This window comes from Apodemus sylvaticus, chromosome 8 (assembly GCF_947179515.1).
Source record: "Apodemus sylvaticus chromosome 8, mApoSyl1.1, whole genome shotgun sequence".
NCBI classification, from domain to species: Eukaryota; Metazoa; Chordata; class Mammalia; order Rodentia; family Muridae; genus Apodemus; species Apodemus sylvaticus.
In genome coordinates, this window is record NC_067479.1 from 69,644,066 (window position 1) to 69,669,449 (window position 25,384).

General features: G+C 43.0%; 1 protein-coding gene across 5 annotated transcripts in view; it reads left to right on the forward strand.

Annotated features, from left to right (window-relative positions):
* The first annotated feature begins 3,437 nt into the window (after nucleotides 1-3,437).
* Nucleotides 3,438-25,384, forward strand: part of Zdhhc20 (zinc finger DHHC-type palmitoyltransferase 20) — a 55,794-nt gene continuing 33,847 nt past the window's right edge. For 3 of the 5 annotated variants that reach the window (XM_052191327.1, XM_052191328.1, XM_052191329.1), the window contains exons 1-3: nucleotides 3,438-3,696; nucleotides 16,243-16,269; nucleotides 20,485-20,588. In XM_052191327.1, coding sequence (XP_052047287.1) covers nucleotides 3,579-3,696; nucleotides 16,243-16,269; nucleotides 20,485-20,588 — 249 coding nt within the window. In that variant the 5' untranslated portion in view covers nucleotides 3,438-3,578. Of the gene's footprint in view, nucleotides 3,697-3,814; nucleotides 4,037-6,693; nucleotides 6,713-16,242; nucleotides 16,270-20,484; nucleotides 20,589-25,384 lie in introns of those variants that run through there. The other 2 variants (XM_052191330.1, XM_052191331.1) reach the window with 2 other exon arrangements.

Sequence of the window (25,384 nt, forward strand, 5' to 3'; positions counted from 1 at the left end):
CTGTATTAAAAAGTCATGATATAGTGGGGCTGGAGAGATGGCTTAGTGGTTACTGACTGCTCTTCTGGAAGTCCTGAGTTCAAATCCCAGCAACCACATGGTGGCTCACAACCATCTGTAATGAGATCTGATGCCCTCTTCTGGAGTGTCTGAAGACAGCTCCAGTGTACTTACATATAATAAATAAATATATTGTAAAATAATTTAGAAAAAAAAGTCATGGCATTAGGAAGATTGAGACCCATTGCCCTGGCTTGTGATCTGTTATGCTCTTGTAGCCAGTGTTATTTGTAGGGAGCAAATGAAATCCTGAGTGAATGTATGATGTTGACACGGGTGCAGCCATGTCAAAGACCAATGCTTCGTCCCCACGAAAGCCTTCTCTGGGTGGGGCTCAGAGAGATGGCAAAGCTTCTTCTGGTTAGAATGAAAATGTTGTGACTAAAAAATGTCCACTGTCGTTTTCCCACTCTCCTAGGACGCTGGACGTTAATGGCCTGAAGACTACGCCCCTGTGGAGATTAGTTAAACCTGCCTTTGTTTGGCTGTACACAGTAGCCCTCTTTTCTCTTCCCCTATATGCAATAACCTGCTTCTCTGTTCCTTTGTATACAGTAAATAAACTGAGTTTCCAGGGTGTTGTGACTTGAATAGGAACAGCCCTCATAGGTTCATATATTTGAATGCTTGGTCATTAGATGGAAGCACTACTTGACAGAGATTAGGAGATATGGCCTTGGAATGGGTGTGACCTTGTTGGAGGAAGGGTGTCTCATGGGGGAAGACTTAAAGGTTTCAGTGGCCCAAGCCAGGCCCCGTGGCGTTCTCGGCTTCTGCTGCATGCTGATACAGATATAGAACTCTCAGCTCCTTCTCCAGCACCTGTCTGCCTGTTTGCCTCCATGTTCCCTGACATGCTGACAATGGACCAAACCTCTAAATCTGTAAGCCAGCCACAGTAAATTCTTTCCTTACGATTTGTTGAGGTCATGGTATCTCTTCACCACAGAGAACATTGACTAAGACACAGGGTCCATCAGAGAGCCCAGACCACCCAACCTTACCTCTTCTGTGTAGGTCCTTTCTTTGTTCCCTTGATAACCCATTAGGTCAATCCCTGGAACAGTGAAAGACTCAGAAGTTATAGTGAAGTGACACACGAGAAACTGCCTCTGTTTTACATAGAGGCAGTGAAGGGTGTAAATTTTAGCATAGTTATAAAATTATATAGTTTTATACTCTTTATAGCCTATGTAAATAGAAAGATGGCCAGAGGAAAGGGGCTTCATTTCCTACATGCCAGTCCTAGCCCTCGGACAGTATCTGGTTGTATTGTTTTGTTTTTTGAGACTTGGCTTCTCTGTGCAGCCCTCACTGTCCTAGAACTCACTCTGTAGGCCATGCTGGCCTTGAACTCAAATCCACCTGCCTTTGCCTCCCAAGTGCTGGGGTTGAAGAGGTGTGTCACCACCTGGCAAGACAGCAATACTTTTGTCTTCTTAAAATTTATTATTTTTACGTCTTCACTTTACATCCCACTCACTGAGCCCCCCACTTTCCGGTCATCCATCCCACAATCCCCTATTGCTCCTCCCCTTCTCTTCTGAGGGGCTAGGGCCCCTAGATATACCCCCAGCCTGGTACATCAAGAGATAGCATTCTTTTCTATCTTTAATTTTTTTTTTTTTACAGTCCAGTTGTTATTCCCCTCCCAGCCCATCCTCTGACAATTACTCATCCAATTCCTCCTCCCCTTTGTCTCCAAGAGGATGTCCCCACCCCACTCACTCCACTCTGCCAGGCCTCTCTGGGGTCTCAAGTCTCTTACTGAGGCCAGACTAGGCAGTCTTCTGCTGTATATGCAAGAGGCAGCATTCTTAATACTGTCATAGTTTTCCCGTCAGTCCTAATTCTGCCATAACCACCCAACCACCTACACCTCACTGGGAACTGAATCTATTGCCACCCCTATGCTTTCCGTGGTCTTCCACTGGGTTCCATCCCTAGCCTCCAGGTTCCATGTTGTATCTTAATGCTTTGATGCAGTCTTTCTGGGAAAATAGTTGAATTTTACCCACCTTAGTGCCCTAGAGTTGGGTCAACTTTGCCACTAATATGTAGTCAAAAATTTGAAGCCAGAATATTGTATACATGTTACTTTAATGTAATAGTAGTGTATAGTGGCTAAATATTAATACTCATTTTACTAAGACTTTATCATACTATAATAGTAGTTACCTTCTTCCTGAAGACTTTAGTTAATAGTCTGTTTTTAGCTGATCAAACTCACAGAGATCCACTTCCCTCTTCCTCCTGAGTGTGCTGGGATTGGCATGTGCCATTGTGCCCAGTGCCAAAACCCAAACCAAACCAAACCAAAAACCTTTCAACTGTCCTCAGACAACCCCTACGCCACACACACTCATGTGAGTGGTTCATCCACATCCACAGCACAGAGTAAATAAATGAATATACTATGTTTTAAAAGAATGTCTGAAATTATTTCTAATGATTGCACGTTATAATAGTTCATGGCAAGGCTTCTAGATACTACTAAGATTGAAGCCATTACTTAGCATTCTCCAGCTGTAATACAATTCTTGAAAATTCTACACCAGGAAAGGACTGTTTCTATATTCCGCTTTCAAGTGTAACCTTAAATGTGGACTCCAAATCAAACTGACCGATTATATAGGGCTTCCACCTTTTTTTTTTTTTTTTGGTTTTTTTTGAGACAGGGTTTCTCTGTGTAGCCCTGGCTGTCCTGGAACTCACGCTGTAGATCAGGCTGGCCTCGAACTCAGAAATCGGCCTGCCTCTGCCTCCCAAGTGCTGAGATTACAGGCGTGCACCACCACGCCCGGGTCTATGGCTTCCACCTTAAATCTCAGGCTCCTACCGGCTCAAACAAAACCGGGGTGGGGGGGTGGAGGGGGGATATATGAGGACCAAATTATCTCAGGCATTCTTCATTGGAGATACATCAGAATCACAGGCGTCTTATATTTTAATATATATAATACTTTTCTTGCTTGCATGCTAGAGTGATGTATGGCCTTATGTAATAGGGCCTTGTATGGTCCTGAAGAACCAAGGGGAAGAGTTTTATACAGAGGCACCCAAGGCACACAGGGCGGCTAAGGATTCATTCCTTTCTCTTTGCACATCCCCATCCCTCTCATCACCCAGTCCTAGATGGCCTCCTACATCCTTAGCACTCTCCTCTCTTTTCCACCCAGACACCCCCAAATCCTGTGGGCCGGCCTGAGCAGAAGCCACGCCCCAATCCCAGGCCCCGCCTCCTTCGGCCGGGTAGCCCCACCCCCTACAGGGATTGCCGGGCGCGGGGGGCTAGGGGCGGAGCAGCGGGGATGCGGGGCGGGATGCGGGGCGGGATGCGGGGCGGGGGCAGGGGCGGGCCCGGGCCAGGCGCCCGGAGGGGCGGAGTTGCGGCGTCGCCCTTAGCCAAACCTCGCGGCGGCCGCGCCTCGGGGGCGGGGGAGCTGGCGACCGAGCCGCAGGGGTCTTTGGGCCCTGCTGAATCGCGGGCAGCTGGACCCAGCAGTCAGCGGAGGAACATGGCGCCCTGGACACTCTGGCGCTGCTGCCAACGCGTGGTGGGCTGGGTTCCGGTGCTCTTCATCACCTTCGTGGTCGTCTGGTCCTACTACGCGTACGTGGTGGAGCTGTGCGTGAGTGAGTACGGGAGGCGCGGGCGGCGGGCTGGGCCGCGGGTGGCAGGCCGAGGCCGCGGCGCCGTGTTCTTATTCCAAGGGGCGGCCTGCGCTTCCCCAGCTGTGGGCTCCACGTCCGAGGGTTCCGGCCCCGGGTTCCCCGGCGGTGGGGCTCCTGTCCGTGGGCTCCTGCCCGCGGCTCGCTGCTCGTGGGGTCCCGAGTTCGGGCCTGCGCAACGCCCACGTTCGGAGCTTCCGGGTAGCTGCGGTCGCCTTGGGGCTCCCACCCTTCTGTGACGGAATTCTCACAAAGGCCCTTCCTTTTGAACTCGAGAAATCCCCCCTCAGAGACGGCTTGTGAGGTCAGTTTGGCATAAACATACACGCATACGCACAAAGAAATCTTTTTCTCCCAGATTGTTGCTCTCCAAATTGCGCGAGAAGAAGCGCGTAAGCAGAAGAGCAGCCTCCGGGGCCTGGGAGGGAGGTGTGTCTCCGAGGTCTGCAGTGAGGGCTCAGCCCCGGGGACACGGAGACAGCCTTGGTTTGGGCTGTATTTGACCCTTTTTAATAGTCATCTGGGTGTCTCAATGCTGGACTTACACAAAATGTTGTTTTAAGACGCAAGGAATTGAACGAGATGTGCAAGCTCAATTACCTTTGTGGCTTAGCTGTTTATTTTGTAGGTTTGTATCGTTTATACCTTTAGTTTTAGGGCTTTGGTTTATTTTTAATTTTGCTATTTCTCTTATTTGATTTTTTACCATATAGTTTTTACCTGATTTCCTGGGATAAAGGAATAGCATTGCATTATACATAAATTGACTTAGCTTATTGGTTCAGATTTAATGTGGAAGGAAACTCTTTGTCATCATAACGCCCTGGGCCATTACCGTGTCAGTGAGTCTAAATAATTGCCTGTAAGCTTTGAGTATGTGTTTTATATCGACTGGCCTTTTCCTGTGTTAATCAGCATTATTAAATAAAACCCTAAGAAGAAGCAGCCCCTTGGTTTCCCAAAAGTGATGTGGTTTTAATTTTCAGACAGAGCCGTCGGTTATCTGAAGGATATTTTTTGGGGAAAAGCATATGGGGTAAATACAAGAATGAAAATTTAAAAAAAAGATCACTCAAAAATGGTGGAGCCTAGACCTCAATTGTGGCTCTGGATTTGGCCAGCTCTGAACCAAGTACTTGTTTAAAACTCAAGTTCTGTTCGTAGAAGACCCTAAATTAGCTCAAGTTTTCGGCAGGTTATTAAATGATAGCATCCTTAAGAAAATTACTTTGCTGCTTAGAACATTTGATTTAGAAGAAACAGTGTACACTTGCCCTCTTACTCTTGGCAGGCTGAAGTCCAGGCTAGCCTGGACTTCATAGTGAACAGGGGTCTCAGAATAAAACAGCTGGGGTTTTAATCCCAGCAGTAGGGATACAGAGGCAAAGGCTCAAATATCTGTTGAGTTTGAGGCCAGCCTCATTTGCATAGTGAGTTCGTGGACAAACAGAGCTATGTAGAGAGACCCAGTCTCAAAACAACACAAAGTAGTTAGTGTGGGTTGGGTGTATGGTGAGTGTAATGTACAAGGGTGCACACAGGCCAAAGCTCACTGTGAAGGTCGGAGGACAACTTTGTGGAGTCATTTTCGTCCTTCCACCGTGCTGTAGGTTCCTGAGACTGAACTCAGGTCATCAAGTCTGCTTGCCAGATGCTTTACCTGCTGAGCCCTGCCCGTGGCCCAAACAGAATAGTATTTTTTAGAACAGTTTATCCCCTCATCTAGGCTCTGAGTAAATTAATTATGGAACACCTTTCCAAATAGTAAATTTGTTGCATGTAATGATTTAGACTCCTCTTTTTGAATACCAAAATGTTGCTAAAATTGTTAAATTAGGATTGACTTTGTTTAAATGTTTTTATTGTTTTAATTTTGAGACAGGGTCTTTCAGTGTAGCCCTGGCTGTCCTGGACCTTGCTTTGTAGACCAGACTGGCCTCAAACTCAGGCTTGCCTCTGTTGGGATCAAGGGCATGCCCTCCCCTCCCCCACCTCCCTTCACACTCCTCCCCCTTATCGTTTTGAAGTTAAAGTTCCTGAAGGAACATTAAACATGTGAATTAAGTTCAGATTGCACAGCTCAACTTGAAAAGAGTTTTTATTCAAAAATACTCACAGCGAGATTAAAAAGTCCAGTGTGTGTGTGTGTGTGTGTGAGTTTCTTTCATTTTCACACTTTTTGTGTTTGCATGTCTGTGGAGTCAGACTTCAGGTTCTTGCTTTCTACTCTGTGGGTTGGGAGTGGTTTGAACTCAGGTCATCAGTCTTGGAAGTAAGCTCCTGGCCCACTGTGTGTCTACAAATACACAGAAAGGAATATGAATAGAGAACTGTCGAATGGCAGTAGGCATGGAGGGAACGGTTCCTTTACCCTCCTCTTTCCCTCCGCGTCCCAAAACGGGTTTGTCTACAGATGGAGGAAGTGAGACTCTGTGGAGCACAGAACTGACTAGGAAATGATTCAGCTAAGCTGCTGTCTTCCAGATCATGATAGAGAAGAACCAGAAATAATATTTGGTTTTAGTTTTAGATTGGAATTCCCCTTCAATTTTTTTCCTTTCCAAATCTTATATTTAAGAATACTAATTAGCCGTGATTTGTTTGCTTGCTGTCCATGCTGGAGTTCAAACCCAGAGCCTTCCATGTGCTGGGTCGGCACTCTGCTGCTGAGGACACCCCAGCCAGTGGGGCTCTTGTTTCAGGTTCCCAGCATCCATCAGAACACTTCTGTCAGTCACTTTAAGCTGTAGTAGTAGTCGTCACGTATTTGTCCTTGAGCAAGTAGATTATAGAATTTTGAAGTTGAGATTTTAGAGATGATATAATGTAGCCCTTTTATTTCACTTCTAAGGAAACCTTTAGAAGAGCTTTGTGGTTTCTCCAAAGAGGGAGCGAACTTCAAGTAGAGATCTAGGAAGAGGGACTATAATTTCTGAGCTTATATCTGTGTCTTTCACAACATCTCCACATTTATAATAAGGTAAGATAAGAAAACTGTCACAGGGTTTGGGAGATGGCCCAGCACTTGCTGTTATTGTAGAGGACCTGGGTTTGGTTTAGTCTTGTTACCTTTTGATTCAGGCTCACTATGTAGTCCAGGCTGGCCTGAAACTTACGGAGATCATCCTGCCTCTGCCTCCTGAGTGCTGGCATTAAAGGTGTGTGCCAGTTCAGTGTTTTGTTTTTAAAGTGGTATTTCTCCTCTCTCTCTCTCTCTCTCTCTCTCTCTCTCTCTCTCTCTCTCTCTCTCTCTCTCTCTCTCTCTGTCTCTAATTATAGGAACACTTTTCACTCAGCTTTGATAGTTTTTTCTCAGTTAGGTTTTTTTTTAAAGATTGTATTGCAAAAATGTGCCAATTTGTTAAACTGCTGGTAGTGTCAGAATTCTATGTGTTGTCTAAGAGGAGTCTACATCAAAATCATGTGCACTTTAAAGATGATTGATGCTCTTCCTGTACACCTGGAAGCCGTGTGGACTTAGGTGTTCCTGAGGAGAGCAGGACCAACTTTTACATGTTGGAATAAGAGGCCAAGAGTGGTGGTGGCGCACACCTTTGATCCCAGCACTTGGGAGGCTGAGGCAGGCGGATTTCTGAGTTCAAGGTCAGCCTGGTCTACAGAGTGAGTTCCAGGACCGCCAGGGCTATACAGAGAAACCCTGTCTCAAAAAACAAAAACAAACAAACAAACAAACAAAAAAAGGTGACAGAGACTGCATTTCAGGATAGATTTCTGTGAGGTAGAAAGCCAGATGTTGAAAATTAACTTTGGGCCTGATTTTGTAGTCCAGGGTAGCCTCAAATTCACTGTAGACCTCACTGTAGCTTCCTCCTAAGTGCTAGGATTATAGGCGTTTGTCTCCATGCTCAACCTGTATTTTGATTTTTCAAGGAATAACTGATATGTTTTTTTTAAGTTTTAAAAACCCTTGTTGACTATGCTGGGTAGTTTTATGTCAACTTGATACCACTGAAAGCTATCAGAGAGAAGGTGCCTCTGGAAGATCCTGCCCTGGGCAAGCCTGGAGGGCACTTTTAGTAATTAGTGACTGATCGGGAGGGCCCAGCCTCTTGTGGGTGGGGCCATCCCTGTGCTGTTGTTGCTGGGTTCTGTAAGAAAGCAAGTTGAGCATGTCCTGAGGAGCAAGCCAGTGAGGAGCGTTCCTTCACCAGCTCAGGCTTCCAGGCTTCTGCCCTGTTGTGTTTTAGTCCTGGCTTTCTTCAGTGATGGATTATGATGTAGAAATGTAGCCGGATAAACCTTTCCTTCTCAAGTTACTTTTGGTCATGGTGTTTTTGTTTTGGCACAGCAACAGAAGCCTTAAGTAAGGCAGCACAATAAATGTTATACACACATACTTTTTGTTTTTGTTTTGAGGCAGGCTCTCACTGCCTACCTCTGGCTATCTTAGAAGTCTTTTTTTTTTTTTTTAAAGATTTATTTATTTATTATATGTAAGTACACTGTAGCTGTCTTCAGACACCAGAAGAGGGTGTCAGATCTCTTTACAGATGGTTGTGAGCCACCATGTGGGTGCTGGGATTTGAACTCATGACCTTCGGAAGAGCAGTCGGTGCTCTTTCCCACTGAGCCATCTCTCCAGCCCCTTAGAAGTCTTTATATAGACCAGGCTGGTCTTAGATTCACAAGAGGTCCACCTGCCTCTACTTCATCAAGGTGCTAACATCAAAGATATGTAAGAGTCTTTTATTTCTTGCCCTTATACAATTCCTTTGCCAGCCCCCAGGTAGCTAGATTGCATCTTTTTAAATCAAAATCAGGCTTATTAAATCTCTGCCTCACAGTCTCCAATTGTTTTCCAGTTTGCTCTGTGAGTTTAGCTGTTGGCATGGCCTACCACCCTGACTTTGTTTTTTATGCTACAAATAAATAGTATGCCTGTCAGCCCAGGCGCAGTCACCCGAGGTCCATTCTGCTTCCTGCTCCTGCTGTAGCGCTGCTCTTCCACCTGTGACAGGTCTCTGTTTACATTGCTGCTCAGTCACCCGCGGAGGGGCCCTTTTGTCTCCTCTGCACACAACTGCTCTCTTGTCCAGATTTTTACCCCATGTCTCTCTTTCTTAGCAGCACGGATGTGTCTGACAGTTGTTTCTTAGCTGAGCACTATGGTTAATGCTGTGTTTCTAGAGCCAACAGTAGGAAAAAGTAAAACAGAACAAACTAGGACCAGGAGGAGGCTGGTGACGGCTAGGCAAGATCTCTCAGCCATGGCCTCCGTTTCCTCAGACAGTGATTCAGAGGAAATTGTGATCCCCTTTGGGTACTTAGTCTCATCAATAAAAGAACTCAAACACAAAGACAAAGTTTATTAATGTTTAAAAGAGAAGCTAGAGAGCAGGAAGGCTGTAGATGTCAGCATCTGCCTGGAGGGGCAGATGGAGGGCAGACAACATGGCTGTGAGAAAGGGACCGGCAGCCGGAAGTGTAGAGGCCGGAGCCCCAAGCTTAAGGAAAGCAGCCGTAGGAAAACGGTGGGAAGAAGAAACTCTAGAGAAACTGAGAAAAGTTGGCAGACTTAAGAATCTCCTTGCCACCCATAAGTTTCTATATTAGGGTCAGGGATTCTGAGAAAGAAATATCCAGTATCTCATTAAAGAACTAATTATTTCTTCTGTTTCTCTAGCATGTCTTCTAGTGTGAGTGGGGTGGGCCCTTAGCCAGTGACTGAACCAGCTTGGCTTGAATGGTAGGTCTCCGCCCAGGCCAAGATTCCATTTCTACATTGGGAGTTTCTTCTACTCTTAACCACACGGCCTCAAGACAAACAGAAATACAGGTTCTTACTGTGTAGCCTGGCTAACCTGGAACTTACTTTGTAGACCAACCTGGCATTTTCAGCTTATGGAGATGGCCTCTCTACCTGCTGAGCAGTGGGATCAAGGCTGTACACTAACACACCCTGATATTCAGCAGATTCAAAACCTGTATCTATATTTATTTGGCAATGAAGGGCACATGACAACTTTGCTTTCTCTTAGTTTTGTTAGCTATCTAAAACTGCTCCAAAACAATATATTTTTTAAAATTATATATTCTAGTTAATGGGGAAGTATATTGGCAGTGGAACAGATTGTGGTGTTTAGTAACAGACAATATTTATATAAATCTAGAATATGGTAAAGGTAGTGTCTTAGATCATGGAGGAAAAGAGGGGACAACTGGTAAGAGATCAGTAAGAGAGAACCAGACCTGTGCCTCACTGTTCCAGGATTTGATTATATATGGGTAAAAACTCATGTGCTTACCTTGTGTTTACTTCTTATGTTTACCTTGATTATTACCTGACTTGTCTTCTGAGGTGCTGGGCAGGAAGCTTGGGCCTAGCGCCTGCTTGGAAACACTGTTCCACAGAGCGAAAGTCTGGCCTTGTCCTTTCACTAGTGAAGGATAATGGAAAGAATTTACTGTAGCCTCACCCAGATTCCCTGCTTGTTGTTTTTCCTCCCTTACTACTCCCTTCAGTCTTTGTCTCCCAAGTGTTTGAGGGTAAGCTGTGGGTACCATGCCCCTACACTGCAAATATTAAGGTGTTTTCCCAAGCTTTTGTACATACATATTGTATTTGAGCATATTCTCCTAAGGTCATAATTCTTGTTATTCTCCTTTGTGCCTAGACAGTTTATTTCTGCTGTTATGTTTGAATCTTAAATGAGAGAAAACATTTGTCATTCTGTCACCTTAATTTGCATAGTGTGATTGCAGGCAGGTGGAGATAACTTCCTTCTTCCTTGAGCTCCACCATCCAGTCATCTTTACCCATTAAAGATGGGTATGGTAGTCGTGGGTGGTGGTGGCACGCACGCCTGTAATCCCAGCACTCTGGGAGGCAGAGGCAGGCGGATTTCTAAATTCAAGGCCAGCCTGGTCTACAGAGTGAGTTCCAGGACAGCCAGGACTATACAGAGAAACCCTGTCTCAAAAAACCAAATCCAAAAAAAAAAAAGATGGGCATAGTAGTCCATGCCTGCAGACTGAGCACTCAGGCAGAGACAGGATTGCGAGTCTAAGGCCAGCTTCTGTGTAGTGCTCAGGAGCCCTTGAGTCGTGAGCTATGTAGTGAGCTCAAGGTTGGTCTGCTGCATGGTGAGGTCCCATCTCAGAATAAAGTCGGTTGTGGGGATGCGCCAGACCCTTGGTCTGAGCCACAAAACTGCAAATAAGAAAGGGAGGGGGACTCACAAATCATGACTGTCCTTTACTGCTTAATCTGTAGTGTAACTGGCATTTTTAAAATCACCAGCAGACTGTGATTTTAAAATCACTGAAGGACTGTGTAGGATGTCCTTCAGTTCAGGCTATCTGAAGTTTCCTCGTGATTAGACCGAGCAGCCTGGAGCAGGAGTGCTGCAGAAGCTGTGTCCCTATTTAACTTTGGTCACCACTTGATGAATGGATGAAGCTGGGCTTCTCATCCATTAAAGGCGCAGTTTTCCTTTTTGTCGGTGTTGTGGTAGTCTGGAGTTCACCATGCAGATTTGCCTTCTAGGAAGGACGTGCTGCTCAGCTGTGGCAAATGCGGTCAGCAGGCTACAGCCAAGCTCCTGACTTGCCTCACCCAAGGTCACACCCTTCCTGGTGCAGCCTGCTTGCGGTATCAGAGAGCTGGAGCTGGGCTGCTCCCTGCAGAACTCCCTGCTTTGTCATTGCAAAACCTGTGCTGTACTTGTGTTCTCTCTGCTCTGTTCCTCTGTACTTCACCTTTTTGTCCTGTTACATTTCCCCAGAAAATAGGTGGCACGTCAAGCTGTTTCAGCACCTGCCTTATGCTTTAGTAAGGGTTTCTATTGCTGTGGTGAAACAAACACCAGGACCAAAAGCCACTTAATAGAAAGAAGTCAGGGCAGGAGCTGAAGCAGAGGCTGATGAGGAACACTTTGATTGCCTCGAAGCTCCTTCATGAGTCACTACTTAAGAAACTGTCTACAGACTGACAGGCCAGTCTCACAGAGACAGCTTAACTGTGGTTCCCTCCTCTCATATTAATCTTTTGTTGTTGTTTGTTTTTGTTTTTGTTTTTTCTCCCCGAGACAGGGTTTCTCTGTGCAGCCCTGGCTGTCCTGGAACTCACTCTGTAGACCAGGCTGGCTTCGAACTCAGAAATCCGCCTGCCTCTGTAAGACCCCAAAAACCAAGGGTGCCCCAGCGCCCCACCCCCTGGAAGGCGACACCCAAATCACTTGCGAGAAACGGTCTCGATGCAATAGCATGAGGATTTCTTTATTCCAGAATTCTGGGTTCCACAGCCATACACCGCGCAGGGGTAGAGGACTGAGGACCCCGTGCAACTGAAGTCAGGGGTATTTAAAGGGGAAAAATCACAAAACAAGGGTTGGAGGCCACAATCCCCTAGGCAAGGGGTGGAGGACAAAACATGCACGGATTGGGGAAGTACAGAATGAGGAAGTAAGGAAGGTTAGAGATTATCTGGAGCAAACATCCTTGGGGCATTGTTTAGTTAAACCTTGGAGCTAGAACTGGGTGGGCTATCTTTCTCAAACTGAAAGCAGAAAAACAAGTTACTCTGTGATGGGCTAGTTGCTTAGAGGTCTAAAAACATTGAGTTGGGGGGTCTCTCACCTCTGCCTCCCAGAGTGCTGGGATTACAGGCGTGCGCCACCACCGCCCGGCTTCATATTAATCTTAAATTGACAAAATAAAAATTAGCCAGCACAACATTTGATTCCACATCTCAGCAGCCTTTTGTATTTTAACCCTAGAGCAGCAGTGTCGTCCTTAGCCATAGTCATGGGTTTCTTGTGAAGCTGAATCTTGAATCAGTCACCCCTGCACTGGGCAGCAACGGGGAAAGGTTTAATCTTGTTCTCTGGCAGTCTTGCTGTCTTGTTATCTTACCGTTCTTGATGAGCCTTGTAAGGCATTCTGATTATCATGCTTTATGTCCTTGAGAATCCTGGATCTCAAGGAGGAAAACAAATACAAATGCCCGGTCAAAACAAAGGCAAGATGGCACAGCAGTTCTGCGTACGCACTGTTCTTGCAGAGGACCTAGGTACATTTTCTATCACCCAAATGGTGGCTCAAAACCATCTGTAACTCTAGTTCTAGGGGATCCAGTGCCTCCTGGCCTCCTCAGGTATAAGGCATGAATGTGGTACATGTAGCACTTATGTTACATAAAACAAATTAAACATTATGGACTAGAGAAAGTTCTCGCTGGTTAAGCGTCTATGCTGCTCTTGTACTCTTACAGAAGACTTGAGTTTAGTTCCTAGCATCAAGTTGGGCAGCTCTCTTTTTTCTTTTTTCTTTTTTTTGGTTTTTTGGATTTGTTTTTTTCCCGAGACAGTGTTTCTCTGTATAGCCCTGGCTGTCCTGGAACTCACTCTGTAGACCAGGCTGGCCTCAAACTCAGAAATCCACCTGCCTCTGCCTCCCAGAGTGCTGGGATTATAGGTGTGTACTGCTGCCACCACCACCACCCAGCTGTTGGGCAGCTTTCTAATGCCTGTAACCACTCCAGAGCAACTGGTGCCATCGTCGGGGCTCTGCCTGCCATCTATATACAACACACCCATATAAACACATGCACACACAGTTTAAAAAGTAATTTTGGGTGGGATTTGTTTGTTTGTTTGTTTGTTTGTTTTGATTTTTGGCTTTTTCGAGACAGGGTTTCTCTGTCTAGTCCTGGCTGTCCTGGAACTCACTCTGTTCACCAGGCTGGCCTCAAACTCAGAAATCCACCTGTCTCTGCCTCCCAGAGTGCTGGGATTACAGGCGTGCGCCACCACCGCCCGACTTTGTTTGTTTGTTTTGAGACAGGGTTTCAACATAGTCATGGTTAGCCTGGAACTCAACTATGTAGAGTAAGCTGGCCTTAAACTCATAGAGATCTACCTCTGCCCCAAATGGCCAGCATTTGGGAGAGAATAAAAAATTACTAGGCTGGTGAGGATGGTTCAGCAGGTAAAGACCCTTTGCTCCTAACCTGCTGATCTGTGTTCATTCCCTGGGTCCCACATGATGGAAGGAGAGAACTGAATCCTGCAAGTTGTCCCTCTGACCTCCTGGTGCACAAGTTTATATGCAAAATAATTTTTTTTAAAAAAATGTAAAGGCTATTAAGTGAAGACCATGTAAGGGCTCTTGTTGGCTAAATTTGGGACAATTTGAGATCAGCATGTATAGTGCTTGCCTAGCATGCATGAAACCCTAGTCTGATTCTGAGGACTCTGTAAGGGAGTGTGGTAGTGCTTATCTCTAATTTCAGTAGTTATCCTCAGCTGTTTAGAGGGTTCAAAGTCAGCTTGGGCCACTGGAGAACCCTGCCTGAAAAACAAAAACTAGGCATCAATTTTCAATAAAAACATCAGTGTAGACTTCTGAGCTATTTTATCTTTAAAGGTGTATACATGGGCTGGAGAGATGGCTCAGTGGTTAGAGCACTGACTGCCCTTTCAGAGGTCCCGAGTTAAACTCCCAGCAACCACACCATGGCTCTCAACCATATGTAATGGGATCTGATGCCCTCTTCTGGTGTGTCTGAAGACAGCTACAGTGTACTCATAAAAAGTACACACATAGGCCAGGCATAGTGGTACAGACCTTTAATCCCAGCACCTGGGAGGCAGAGGCAGGAAGATTTCTGAGTTCAAGGCCAGCCTGGTCTTCACAGTGAGTTCCAGGACAGTCCAGCCTGAACTAGATAGACTCTGTCTCAAACAGTAGCAAAAAAGGCATGCATAGGGGGCTGGGGAGATGGCTCAGCACTTAAAGATTATTAATGCTCTTCAGAGCCAGTTTCAATCCACGGTACCCACATGAATATGTCCAGCCAACTATCCGTACTTCCAACTTCAGTGGATTTTGACTCCTGACTTCCATAAACAGGAGGCATACATGTGGTCAGTAGACATACATGCAAATAAAACACAAAATATTTTAAAAGTACTGGCCTCGAACTCAGAAATCCACCTGCCTCTGTCTCCCAAGTGCTGGGATTTTACCATTACCTGGCCCAAGATTGTCTTATTCAAAGAAAAATAAAAGTGGTGGTGCAGATTGTTATAGTGGGTACACTCTCAGACCTGACACTAGACCATGACTGAACACTAGTGGGCCCATACTTGCGGCTTCTGTTTGTGGGGTTCAGGAGTAATTTGGTTGCTATGGGGCATGGTGAGGGTGTCGTCTGGTCTGGTGATGGGTCGTATCATTTTTCTGTATGTATGTCCTTTCCCATAATACATCTGAGATTTTAGTTGTATGCATACCTAATCTTATATAAGTGTAAGATAGTAAATAGTGGATTTTCCTAGGGGTTAGAGCATGCACCCAAACCAGTTCAGACCAGACTAGCTATTCAATTATTCTTACTTAGATATATTAGGAATACATTTGAATAGAAGCTAAGTTCAGTTGTTAGCTAGGAGGGAGGAAATATATATACTGTTGTTCAGAGATTTGTTTGTTTAACTTGAATGGGGGGAGGGTCAGTGATTGCTGGGTGTGCTTTTAGGAGAGAATATGTGCATAGAATGTACAGGTGAAGGAACTAGGCTGCCAAGCGCATTATTATAAAATGCATGTGCATAACCAAAACCAAATACACTCCTAGGCTAAATAACCTGTGTTTGTCTGCCTCATATCCATTTGTCCCAGTAGATTTTTGACTCAACTGTGTGTGTCATTGGCAGTGATGATCTGAATTCTGATTTGCTATAAGAGCATGTTATTTTATCTGGTCCTCTAGCTCTAACAATCTTTCTTCTCCCTGTTCAGAAATGTGCTCTGAGCCTTAGCTGTAGGGTTGTGTTGTGTATAATTGGGGACAAGCACTTCATGGTTAGTTCTCTGCTTTTTGACCAAGTGTGGCTTTCTGTAATTCCATCTGTTAGAGCCATCCATATATGATATACTCTGTCCTTAAATAGGTATGTCCACTGTGCATCAGTTAAAGGGAATTTATATATGTAAGTGTAGGTCAGAAGTCATTCTTGGATGTCTTCTCTGAGGAACTCTCCACCTTTGCTTATATTACATCCTTTCTTCCCATCCAACCATGTCCATCTGTGTCTACTTGACACACCTCTCACTCCATCCCAAATACCACTCATCAGTATAGGTGGACTGGCCACCCAGGATCTGCCTGTAACTGTATACTCAGCGTTAGGACTCCATGTGCTCACGTCTAGCACTCTGCTGCTGGGGATGACGCACACGCCCCTGCGTATTTTCAGCCAGTACTTTGCTAACTAAAAATCATCTTCTGGCTCAAATTTATTTTGAATACAGTTTTCAGGAAGAGGTTAGTAAGGTGTGCTATAGTCTAATAAAGAGAATAGTCCTGTTCTTGCTGTAAGATTAAAGAAAGCGCTAAGGAGCTGTCAACACACCTGAAGTTTAAAGAGGTCTACAAATTTTTAAGTAGTTAATATTGTTAAAATTTTATGAAAATGAAATTAAGATAAACATTCAACCCAAAATAAACTTCATGTATAAAGTATATTTTTTTTTCCTCTGTCCTAGGTACTGTTTCCAAAACAGGAGAAAAAGGTAAGATACTCTTCATCTCAACTTTAAGTAGAACTCTTAGTTGTAACCTCCTACTTTTTACTTAGTAGTGAAAAAAGTATTTTTGTTTTCCTAAAAGGAAATACGTATCTTAAATCTTAGGTAAATAAAAGGAGAGAGAACTCTGGGTTCCTTCCCAGGTACATAGTATCTTACATGATTAACGTAGCTATTTTTTTTAAGGCTCCTAATCCTCTACTCTGTGTAAATGCATGCATTTTTGCCTTCTGTGTTCCTTAGAATTCTGTTTCAGTTATCACAGCAGTCTTCACTGAGTTGAGGGGAGATCTTTCATAATGCCTAAATGGTATGGGTGATTCCATTGTTCATATATTTGTTTAAAATAGCACATTATAACTCACAGATACTTAACCAAATATCCAGACTTGAATTTGTATTATTAGATCAATGGAATAAAAAATTTTATAATGACCAGTCAAATAACACCTAGAGGGAAAGATCTTTTCTAAGACTTTCACTAGCACTAAAGAAAATTCTAGGAGTATCGTTGAAGTAAACTTTCAAAACTAAAATTAGACTTTAACATGCAAAAATCCAGAAGATTCTAAAATAGCTGAACAGTTAACACTTATTAACATTGATCCATTTTATTTTAATTTTGGTTTTTCAAAACAAGGTTTCTCTGTGTAGTCTTGGATGTTCAGAAACTTACAGATCTGCCTGCCTCTGTTTCCCCAGTGCTGGGATTAAAAGTGAGCACCAGCACCACCCAGCCTAATATTTATTCTTATTACCAGAGATAATCAGGCCTGATTATTTAAAGGTGCTCTTAAGTCTAATTTTCAATAATAGAAGAAACATAGATTCGGTCTTGGTAGTCCTGTCTTCAATTCATAATCATTTTGTGTACATTGAAAGTATAGACACAAAATTTAGAGAATTTCTGAAGATGTTGCTTTGTGTATTTTAAGGCAGGGTCTTTTGTGGAGTTCAGGCTTGCCAGGACTTGCTTTGTATCTTGATCTTGAGATCTGCCTGCCTGTGCCTTCAGATGGTAAAGTTATAGACTAAACACACTCAACCTCCAAGTGCCAGTGTCATAGGCAGAGACCATCTGCTCAGCCTTGACATTATTTTTTCAAGTTCTCATTTGTATTATTTTTGAGTTTTTTTTTTTTACCATGTCTTAAAGAATATTTTTTTTCTTTTTCCCCCTTATTAAAGGCTGTCTTATAAGAAACATTAAGTTAAAGATGATTTTTGAATATAGACTTTTGGATATAGATTTAGATTTTTCTCAGAGCTTTGATTTGTTTCCAAAGATTTTACTTTCTTTCTTCACATTGTGTGTATGTATACATGCACATGAGTAGGTCAGAGGACAACTTTTGGAAGTTGCTTCTCACCTTCCCATATGGGCCAAATTCTGTTTAGTGTGTACCTGTTGAACCGTCTTGCCAGCCCACTTTCAATATGTGACTAGAAGTTTACCTATTAATAGTCAAATAAGCTGGGCATGGTGGACATGCTTGTAGTCTCAGCACTTGGGAAACTAAGATTAAGAGCTTTGTGAATTTCAGACCAGCCTGGTCAACAGTAAGTTTAGGAGTAACCCAAGACCTTGGTCACCCCAAAATCAAGAACTGAAGGGTGCCAGGTGGTATTGGGACACACCTTTAATCTCAGCACTCAGGAGGCAGAGACACACGAATCTCTGTGAGTTGAAGGCCAACCTGGTCTACAGAGCTAGTTCCAGGAGAGCCAGAGCCAGGGATATACTGAGAAACCCTGTCTCTGAAGAACGAGAGGGGAAAGGGAAGCACTGAAGGCAGCTCAGTGGTTCAGCAGGCTACTAATAAACACACAAGACCAAGACCCTGAATGGTCCTCAGCCCTCCACCTACCCCCAAAGAAAAAAGCAAAACAAATCACATGAATTTGAATTTAGTTAAAACCAGCATTTCCTCTTACTGTTTATTATTTACATCTGTTAATTATATCACGGGCATTGTTCTAAAAGCTTAATTTTATTACACTTAAAGCAAACCATTTTGTTTGTGTGCATGGAGAGTAGAAATTTCCTAGAGGAATAGTAAATGTTAAAAGAACAGTTCAAGATGTGGCTAACCAGTTTATCTTTGAAATTGTTTAGAAAATGCCATTGCTTCAGGTTCTTAAAATCACAGCATTCCAACTCTGATCAGATTGTTGCAGGCATACCAGAGGTGATCACACCAAAAAAGGGCACTGGATTCTTTCCAATATAGTTGAGTAAAAGTTGGTCTCTTGGAGGACAAAATATAACTAGTTCCAAATCACCACTACCCCTGGGACTTCTCAGTGTCTGTGTATTGATGTTCTCTTTCTGTATAAAGTTCTCTGTAGGATTTTGAAGTAACCACATATTTTACTACATAGTAGTCATGTGAAAGTTGAAGTTATTTTGTAATACATAATTTTGTTAAAAAAATTAACAGATGGAGTCTGTTTATGTTAGTCTTAGTTGTCAGTAAATCAGTTTAAAGGACTTTGGTATTACCATATGCCTTACACTGGTGTATTTGTGTATAGATGAAGACCGCTGGCCCCATGTGGGCAGACGTGGGTACAGGGTGCTGGGGAAATAGCACGGAAGTAAGAGAAGACCCCAATGTATTCTCAAAGAACAACACAATGAAGCAGTATTGTTTGAGCTCACTGGGTAAACCATGAGATTTGACCTGGTGGGAATGATCAGCACAGAGAAATTCAGCTTGCTGAAGCTCCAGTTTTTAGTGTGGATAACAATATTAGTGGAAGTGTGAAGAAAGAGTATTTGAAATGTAGAGGAAGTCGTGATTTGGGTTCTCTTTTGAATTCAGATACTAATACAGAAGTAGAACTGACTAAATGCTGGCTGAAAAAGTGGAGAAAAGCACAATTTTGGTGAAGTGAAGACATGAATGAAGGACTTTAAATTTTTATCAAGCAGTTATAAATTTCAATTCTGTCCTTAAGATTTCATACACGTGACATTAAGTAAGCTAGTGAATGCTCTAAACCTCCTTGTTTACACACGTAAGGGTTAGAAATCAAGCATATCGTGGTAAGAAGCTTTCCAGAGGAAAAGTAGCTGCAGGCAGATGTGACTAGGAAGTCCCCTGGTTATGGTGGGACACATTGGTGTCTTGCATTTATTAGTCATTTTTAAGCACCTGACTTTATTGAAATACGCGCTGTAACTGCAGTTTAAGCAGGTGTGAGTTATAGAAGTGTGTCCTGTGAAAAGTAGGCTCCGAGAAGGGGAGGGCTTTTGTGGAAGAAACAACATTTAATCTGACTTTAAAAATGAGTGGAAGTTCAACCTTCAGAGTGTATATATGGAACATTCCACACCAAAAAAAGTTCAGCCCTAGTCCGTGGTTCTTGCTTCTTATAAAAGCCAACCCTGCTCATTTCAAATAGAAAATCTATAGAACACAGCACGAGGTTGATACATAGCAGCGAGTTGATAGGTGCAGTCCCATGTGTCAATGTGACACGAATCTCCTTGGGAAAACTTAGAGCAGGGATTCACAGGGGCTGTTTTTCGTTTCCTGTGTTGATTCTAACCCAGACAGGAGTTGATTTCTTCAAATTTCATTATTTTTGGTGTAGTAAAAACATTTTAACTTTCTATTTCCAATTCCCCCTGCTTTAATGTTCATAGTGATGGCTCCTTTTAAGTAATTATTAAAAATTAACATTTAAGGAAAACTTAAAGTTATAATAGTAGCCAGTTATGGGTGCAAATGTGTTAAACTAACACACTAACCATCCTTACATAGAAACAGAGGTAGGAGAGTCATGAATTCCAGGCCGCCTTGGACTACATAGTAAGTTTAAGGCCAGCCTGTCAAAAAACCTTTCTTTTAAGAATTCAAACCCAGCTGGGTGTGGTGCCACACACACTTCACCCACCTCAGAAGGTGTTCAAAGGTGTTTTATCCAAGATTCTTGGCAACTGAATGTCATCAAGTCTCCCTGAATGTAGCTTTACCCATAGTTTAGGATTTATAAGTCAACTTTACTTTATAACCTTACACTCTGGAGTATTTCCTAATGTCTTCTTAATGTTATATATACTAAGGAAGTTTATATATTTGATATTTAAAAGTTTTTATTAAATCAGATCTTGTGACCCAAGTACTGTTTTAATGTAATGTATTTTTCTTTTCACCTGGACTCAATGGAATATTATTTGTTTTTATTTACCAGGGAAGACCGTTGTTTACCTTGTGGCTTTCCATCTGTTCTTTGTCATGTTTGTATGGTCCTATTGGATGACAATATTCACATCTCCCGCTAGCCCCTCCAAAGAGGTAAATTTTCAGTTGGTACATTGTCAAATGCTTTAACTGATCATGGAATGATATTCCCTTGTCTTATTGTGTTATAACCGTGCATGACACACTTGTTCTGTTTCCATTTGTACAATTCCTTGGTAATGTGACTGTGAGTCATTGGTTTGTTCTCAGCACACTCCACTGACATCGAAGGAAATGCTTACTTATGCTAATAGTTTCTAGCATGCTGAATTTTCTTAAACACTAAGTAAAAAGTTTTAGGGTCAGAATCCGGTTAGGTAAGTAGGGCTGGTTTTTAGAAACTCAGCATATTTTCTCAGCCATGAACAAATGTGCTGTACCTAAAGGATGTGTCACTGTAGAAAACAGTTACTCAAGGTTCATGCTGTGACTGTATTTCTCTGCTTGGCGGGTATATCGGTAATAGTAATATAGGTGTAGTAGGTTTAATTTAAGTGCAGTAGGTTTTGTAACTGGTTATCTCTCTTGCCTTGATACAAATGAATTCTTCCCTCCCTGAAATCTCATATAGCAAGGTGATCAAGATTCTTATGGTGGCACACTCCTATCAATGTCGCTTTCAGCAGGAGGATTGCACATTCAAAGCCATCCTTGGACATAGTGAGACCCCCCCAAACAAACAGCATGCACATCCAAAAGCATGCTTGAATGCACACACACAAAACACACACACACTTTAGAGTTAAGATTAAGTTTGATTTTTTTCTCTCTCTCTTTAACACATTAATTTTGGAGCGTCAGTTTTCTTGTCAGAAAATCATGCCTGTCTCTGTGGGATACATGTGAGGACTAACATTTTAACATATTCCTGCTTCAGAATTAATAGTTAAATATTATATTGTTTTCCTTCATGTTAATGTTTCAAAATTTGTTAAAAATTATAGACCATATAGTTTAAAATACCAACTTTCACTTCATACTTTAAAAGACAATCTATTTACACAAAATAAAGTCCTAAATGTACATTTGTTCTGGCCTACAAACTAGGCCAGATGTCCTAGATGGAATTACTGTTGTTATAATAAAACATCTTCACCAAAGCAACTCAGGGAAGAAAGAGTTTATTTGGTTTACACTTCCATATTAATGTTCATAGAAGGAAGTCAGGACAGGAACTCAACAGGGAAGGAACCTGGAGGCGGGAGCTGATGAGGCCATGGAGGGGAGCTGCTTGCTTACTTGCTTGCTCCTCATGGCTTGCTTGCTCAGCCTGCTTTCTTACAGAACTCAGGACGACCAGCCCAGAGATGGCCTCACCCACAGTGGGCTGGGCCCGCCCATCCATCTCTAAATAAGAAAAAGTCCTGTCTGTCTGTCTGTCTGTCTTTCTTTCTTTCTTTCTTTCTTTCTTTCTTTCTTTCTTTCTTTCTTTCTTGTGGGTTTTTTTTTTTTTTGTTTTTTTTTGTTTTTGTTTTTTGTTTTTTTGAGACAGGGTTTCGCTGTGTAGCCCTGGCTGCCCTGGAACTCACTCTGTAGACCAGGCTGGCCTCGAACTCAGAAATCTGCTTGCCTCTGCCTCCCAGAGTGCTGGGATTAAAGGTGTGCGCCACCACTGCCCTGTGGGAGACATTTTTCTCAATTGAGTTCCCCTTCTTTCAGATAACTCTAGCTTGTGTTAAGTTGACATAAAAATAGCTAGCACATACTGGGGTGGTTGCGATAGGCATGTTACCCTTTAATCCAGCTTTCAGAGGCAGAGGCAGAGGCAGGTGGATCTCTGAATTTGAAGCCAGCCTGGTCTACATAGTGAATTCCAGGGCAGTTGAGCTTCTTAATAGAAAGACTGTGCCTCAAAAAACAAAAGATTTCACTAAAATTAAATTCATATTTTAACCATCGTCTATGCCAGTTCAGGGAACAGACTATTCCCAACCCTCCATCAGCCTCAGGTGATCACCCATATCACAAGAAGTCACTCCTCTGCCTTACTCGTATATAGATTCATTTCTCTGGTTGTAAATGCTTGTGTCTGGCTCATCTTTAACATTCTAATTGTCATAGGCCATTTTCACTATTATTGTTCTGTTGTGGTAGATAACATTGTGTTTACTGGGCCTATTGTTTAGGGTAGTTACAAGTAAGACTGTGTTATGTCCCTTAGGGTTGGCATTGCTCTGTCAGGTTACACGTGTGCTAAACTTCAGCTAATAAGGCTGTGCAAGCTATTGCCTGAGCTTTCTTTTGGATGCCTTTGTTCTGAGAGATAAATAAACCATAAACCAAACTTATTGGTTTCTGAGATATGTTCTTTAAGTATTTGGTAATAATTAGTCCTTGAAGTTATGTTACCAACTTCTATCCATTTTGTAATCTTTTAAATTGAAAAAGATTGAATTAATCAATTCTTAGTAGGGATGACTTGAAAATATAGCACATGGCAGGACATGGTGGTTCACACCTTTAATCCCAGCACTTGGAAAGCACAGGCCGGTGGTCTACATAGTGAGACCCTGTCTCAAAACAAAACAACAAAAGCCAAAAGAAAATTGAGCATGTGTAACAGGTAAACAGTTCCCAACACAGGAAATAAGTAGAAAACCAAAACAGTGCCCAGCCCGTCTAAGACACATGAGAGGACAAGAACTCCTGGAGTCACACCATTCTACCACTTGCTAGGTGTGTGACTCTGGAGATTTTCTTTAATGAATGTTTCCTCTGGCAAATGAGACAGACAGTATTACACACGCATGGGATTGTTGGAAGGACTGTATACATAGTACATACATATAAAATGCGCAGAGCACTTTAAGAAAGGCCTGACATAATGCCAACCGCTAAGTGTTACAGTGGTGGCTTATTCTATTGCCCAGCCCTTACCCTTGTATACACATTCTATCACACGCAGTTGTCACTGCCCATGGGCGCTCCCAGCTGACTAAGCTGCCCCATGGCCCTGCCATGGGACGCTCTATCTGCCACCACGGAACTTGCTGGCACTACAGTGGCACTTCCTCATACTTCACTTTCTCAAACTGCATAGATGACCTCGGCACAGATCCTCCACTGTGCGCACTACCATGCCCCAGTGAAGACCTGCTACATCATGGCTGTTTGACACCTAAACTAAGTTTCTTGACAGTCAAAAACAGAAGTAAAACCAAAAATGGTTTTCCTCATCAGGATTCCTTATAGTGACAGCTAGCACTCGATGTAACTGCCAGGCTCTGAGCTTGCTGCTAATGGAACTGTATTAGATCAGAAGTAAAAGCACTTAAGGGTTAGGACTCAGAAATAAATGGGCTTAAAAGGCAAAACCTAAATTTTTTAGAGGAGTCAAATTATAAAAACTGGAATTATTTTCTTTCCAATCATCAGGTGCACACTAAGCACCTGTCTTGCTTCTGATCTGCTGTGTTTAAAGATTTAAACAGGAAAATCAGATAGACCCGGTGTTTATATTAAAGTCGGAGTCAGGTGTTAAGCAAGCATATGGCAGAAAGATTATAATAAATTTAGAAAATTGAAGTAACATTAGGAAAAAGTGATCTGGCCTAGCAGAGCTGGGTAAAATTTACTGTGGGAGGAAAGTGCTCCTGTTAGGTACGGTCCACAGGACTTGGAGTCCCGCTGAGATGTCTGTAAGTGTCCTTCCTATTGGGCTTCCTGAAGGAAAAATTTTTGTTGTTTCCTCTAGTGTCCCCATTGTATAAATCAGAGCTGTTTCTATAAAATAGGCAGATGAATTAAAACCTGAAAGAATGGTGAAAGTGTAGCTACAGATGAGGGTAACTGGTCAACATTATCTCATCTCCTCAAGGAAGACAGCTGCCTGCTTTCTTTTCTTGATTTGTTTCTGTCATGGTTTTGGGACAGCCTAAGGGGCTTTGTTTCTGTAACCTAAGGGGCCTTCTATCAAGGTAGTCTTCCTGCCACAATTTGCCAAGTGCTGGGCTATATAAGCATGAGCCCCATGCCCAGCAAAATACGTTGTCCGCTCTAAAAGAAAAAGTGGACCCACCACTTTCTGTTTAGAAGTGTATAGAGATTGCCAGTCTACTGCATGGTAACAGATGATGTTCACTCACATGGTGACTAACTCACCAGCCATACTCTGAGCCAGCATCTTGTTACCTTAACTGCCTTTGAAAGGGAGCTCTGTTCCAGCACCAGGCTATTTTCACACCCTATTGTCTCTCATTGTGCCCCCTTCCAAGATTCTTTTTCCTCTGTCTTTCTGGAAAACTCCCCTTTATTTTTAGGGTATATCCCCTTTTATGGTTAGTATCCCCTTTATGGTATCTACCACTGTCTCCAAGAATCTTCTTTGAAATCACTATCTTTATCTTACCTTAAAGATTAAGATAAATTAAGAAAAAAAGTTGATGGTTTTATATATGTATATAATGTATTTTGATCATACTCAGCCCCCATTATCTTCTTCCCCAACCCTCTAAATTCTTTTTTTATGTGTGAGTGAGTGAGAGAGAGAGAGAGAGAGAGAGATTGATTGATTGATTATGACACACTGAGTTGGATTAGGATGATCTGCCTGAACATGGATATGAGTTATTTACTGGAGCATGAGCAACTTATTGGTAGCCACACCACTGAAGAAAAATGATTCTCCGGTCCCTGGTAGCCATTGTGTGCCATCTCCTCAACTAGAGGTAGGCTTTATGAGCTTCTTGCCTGTCTGATGGATGTTGATGCAGTCTTGCACAGGTAACCATGAGCTCATGAGTACAGTGGCCATCTCATATCCAGTGTTTTATCATCCCATCCTTCATTTGTACATTCTTCCTGCCCCCCACAGCCTCCACAATGCTTCCTGAGCCTTGGAAGGGATGATG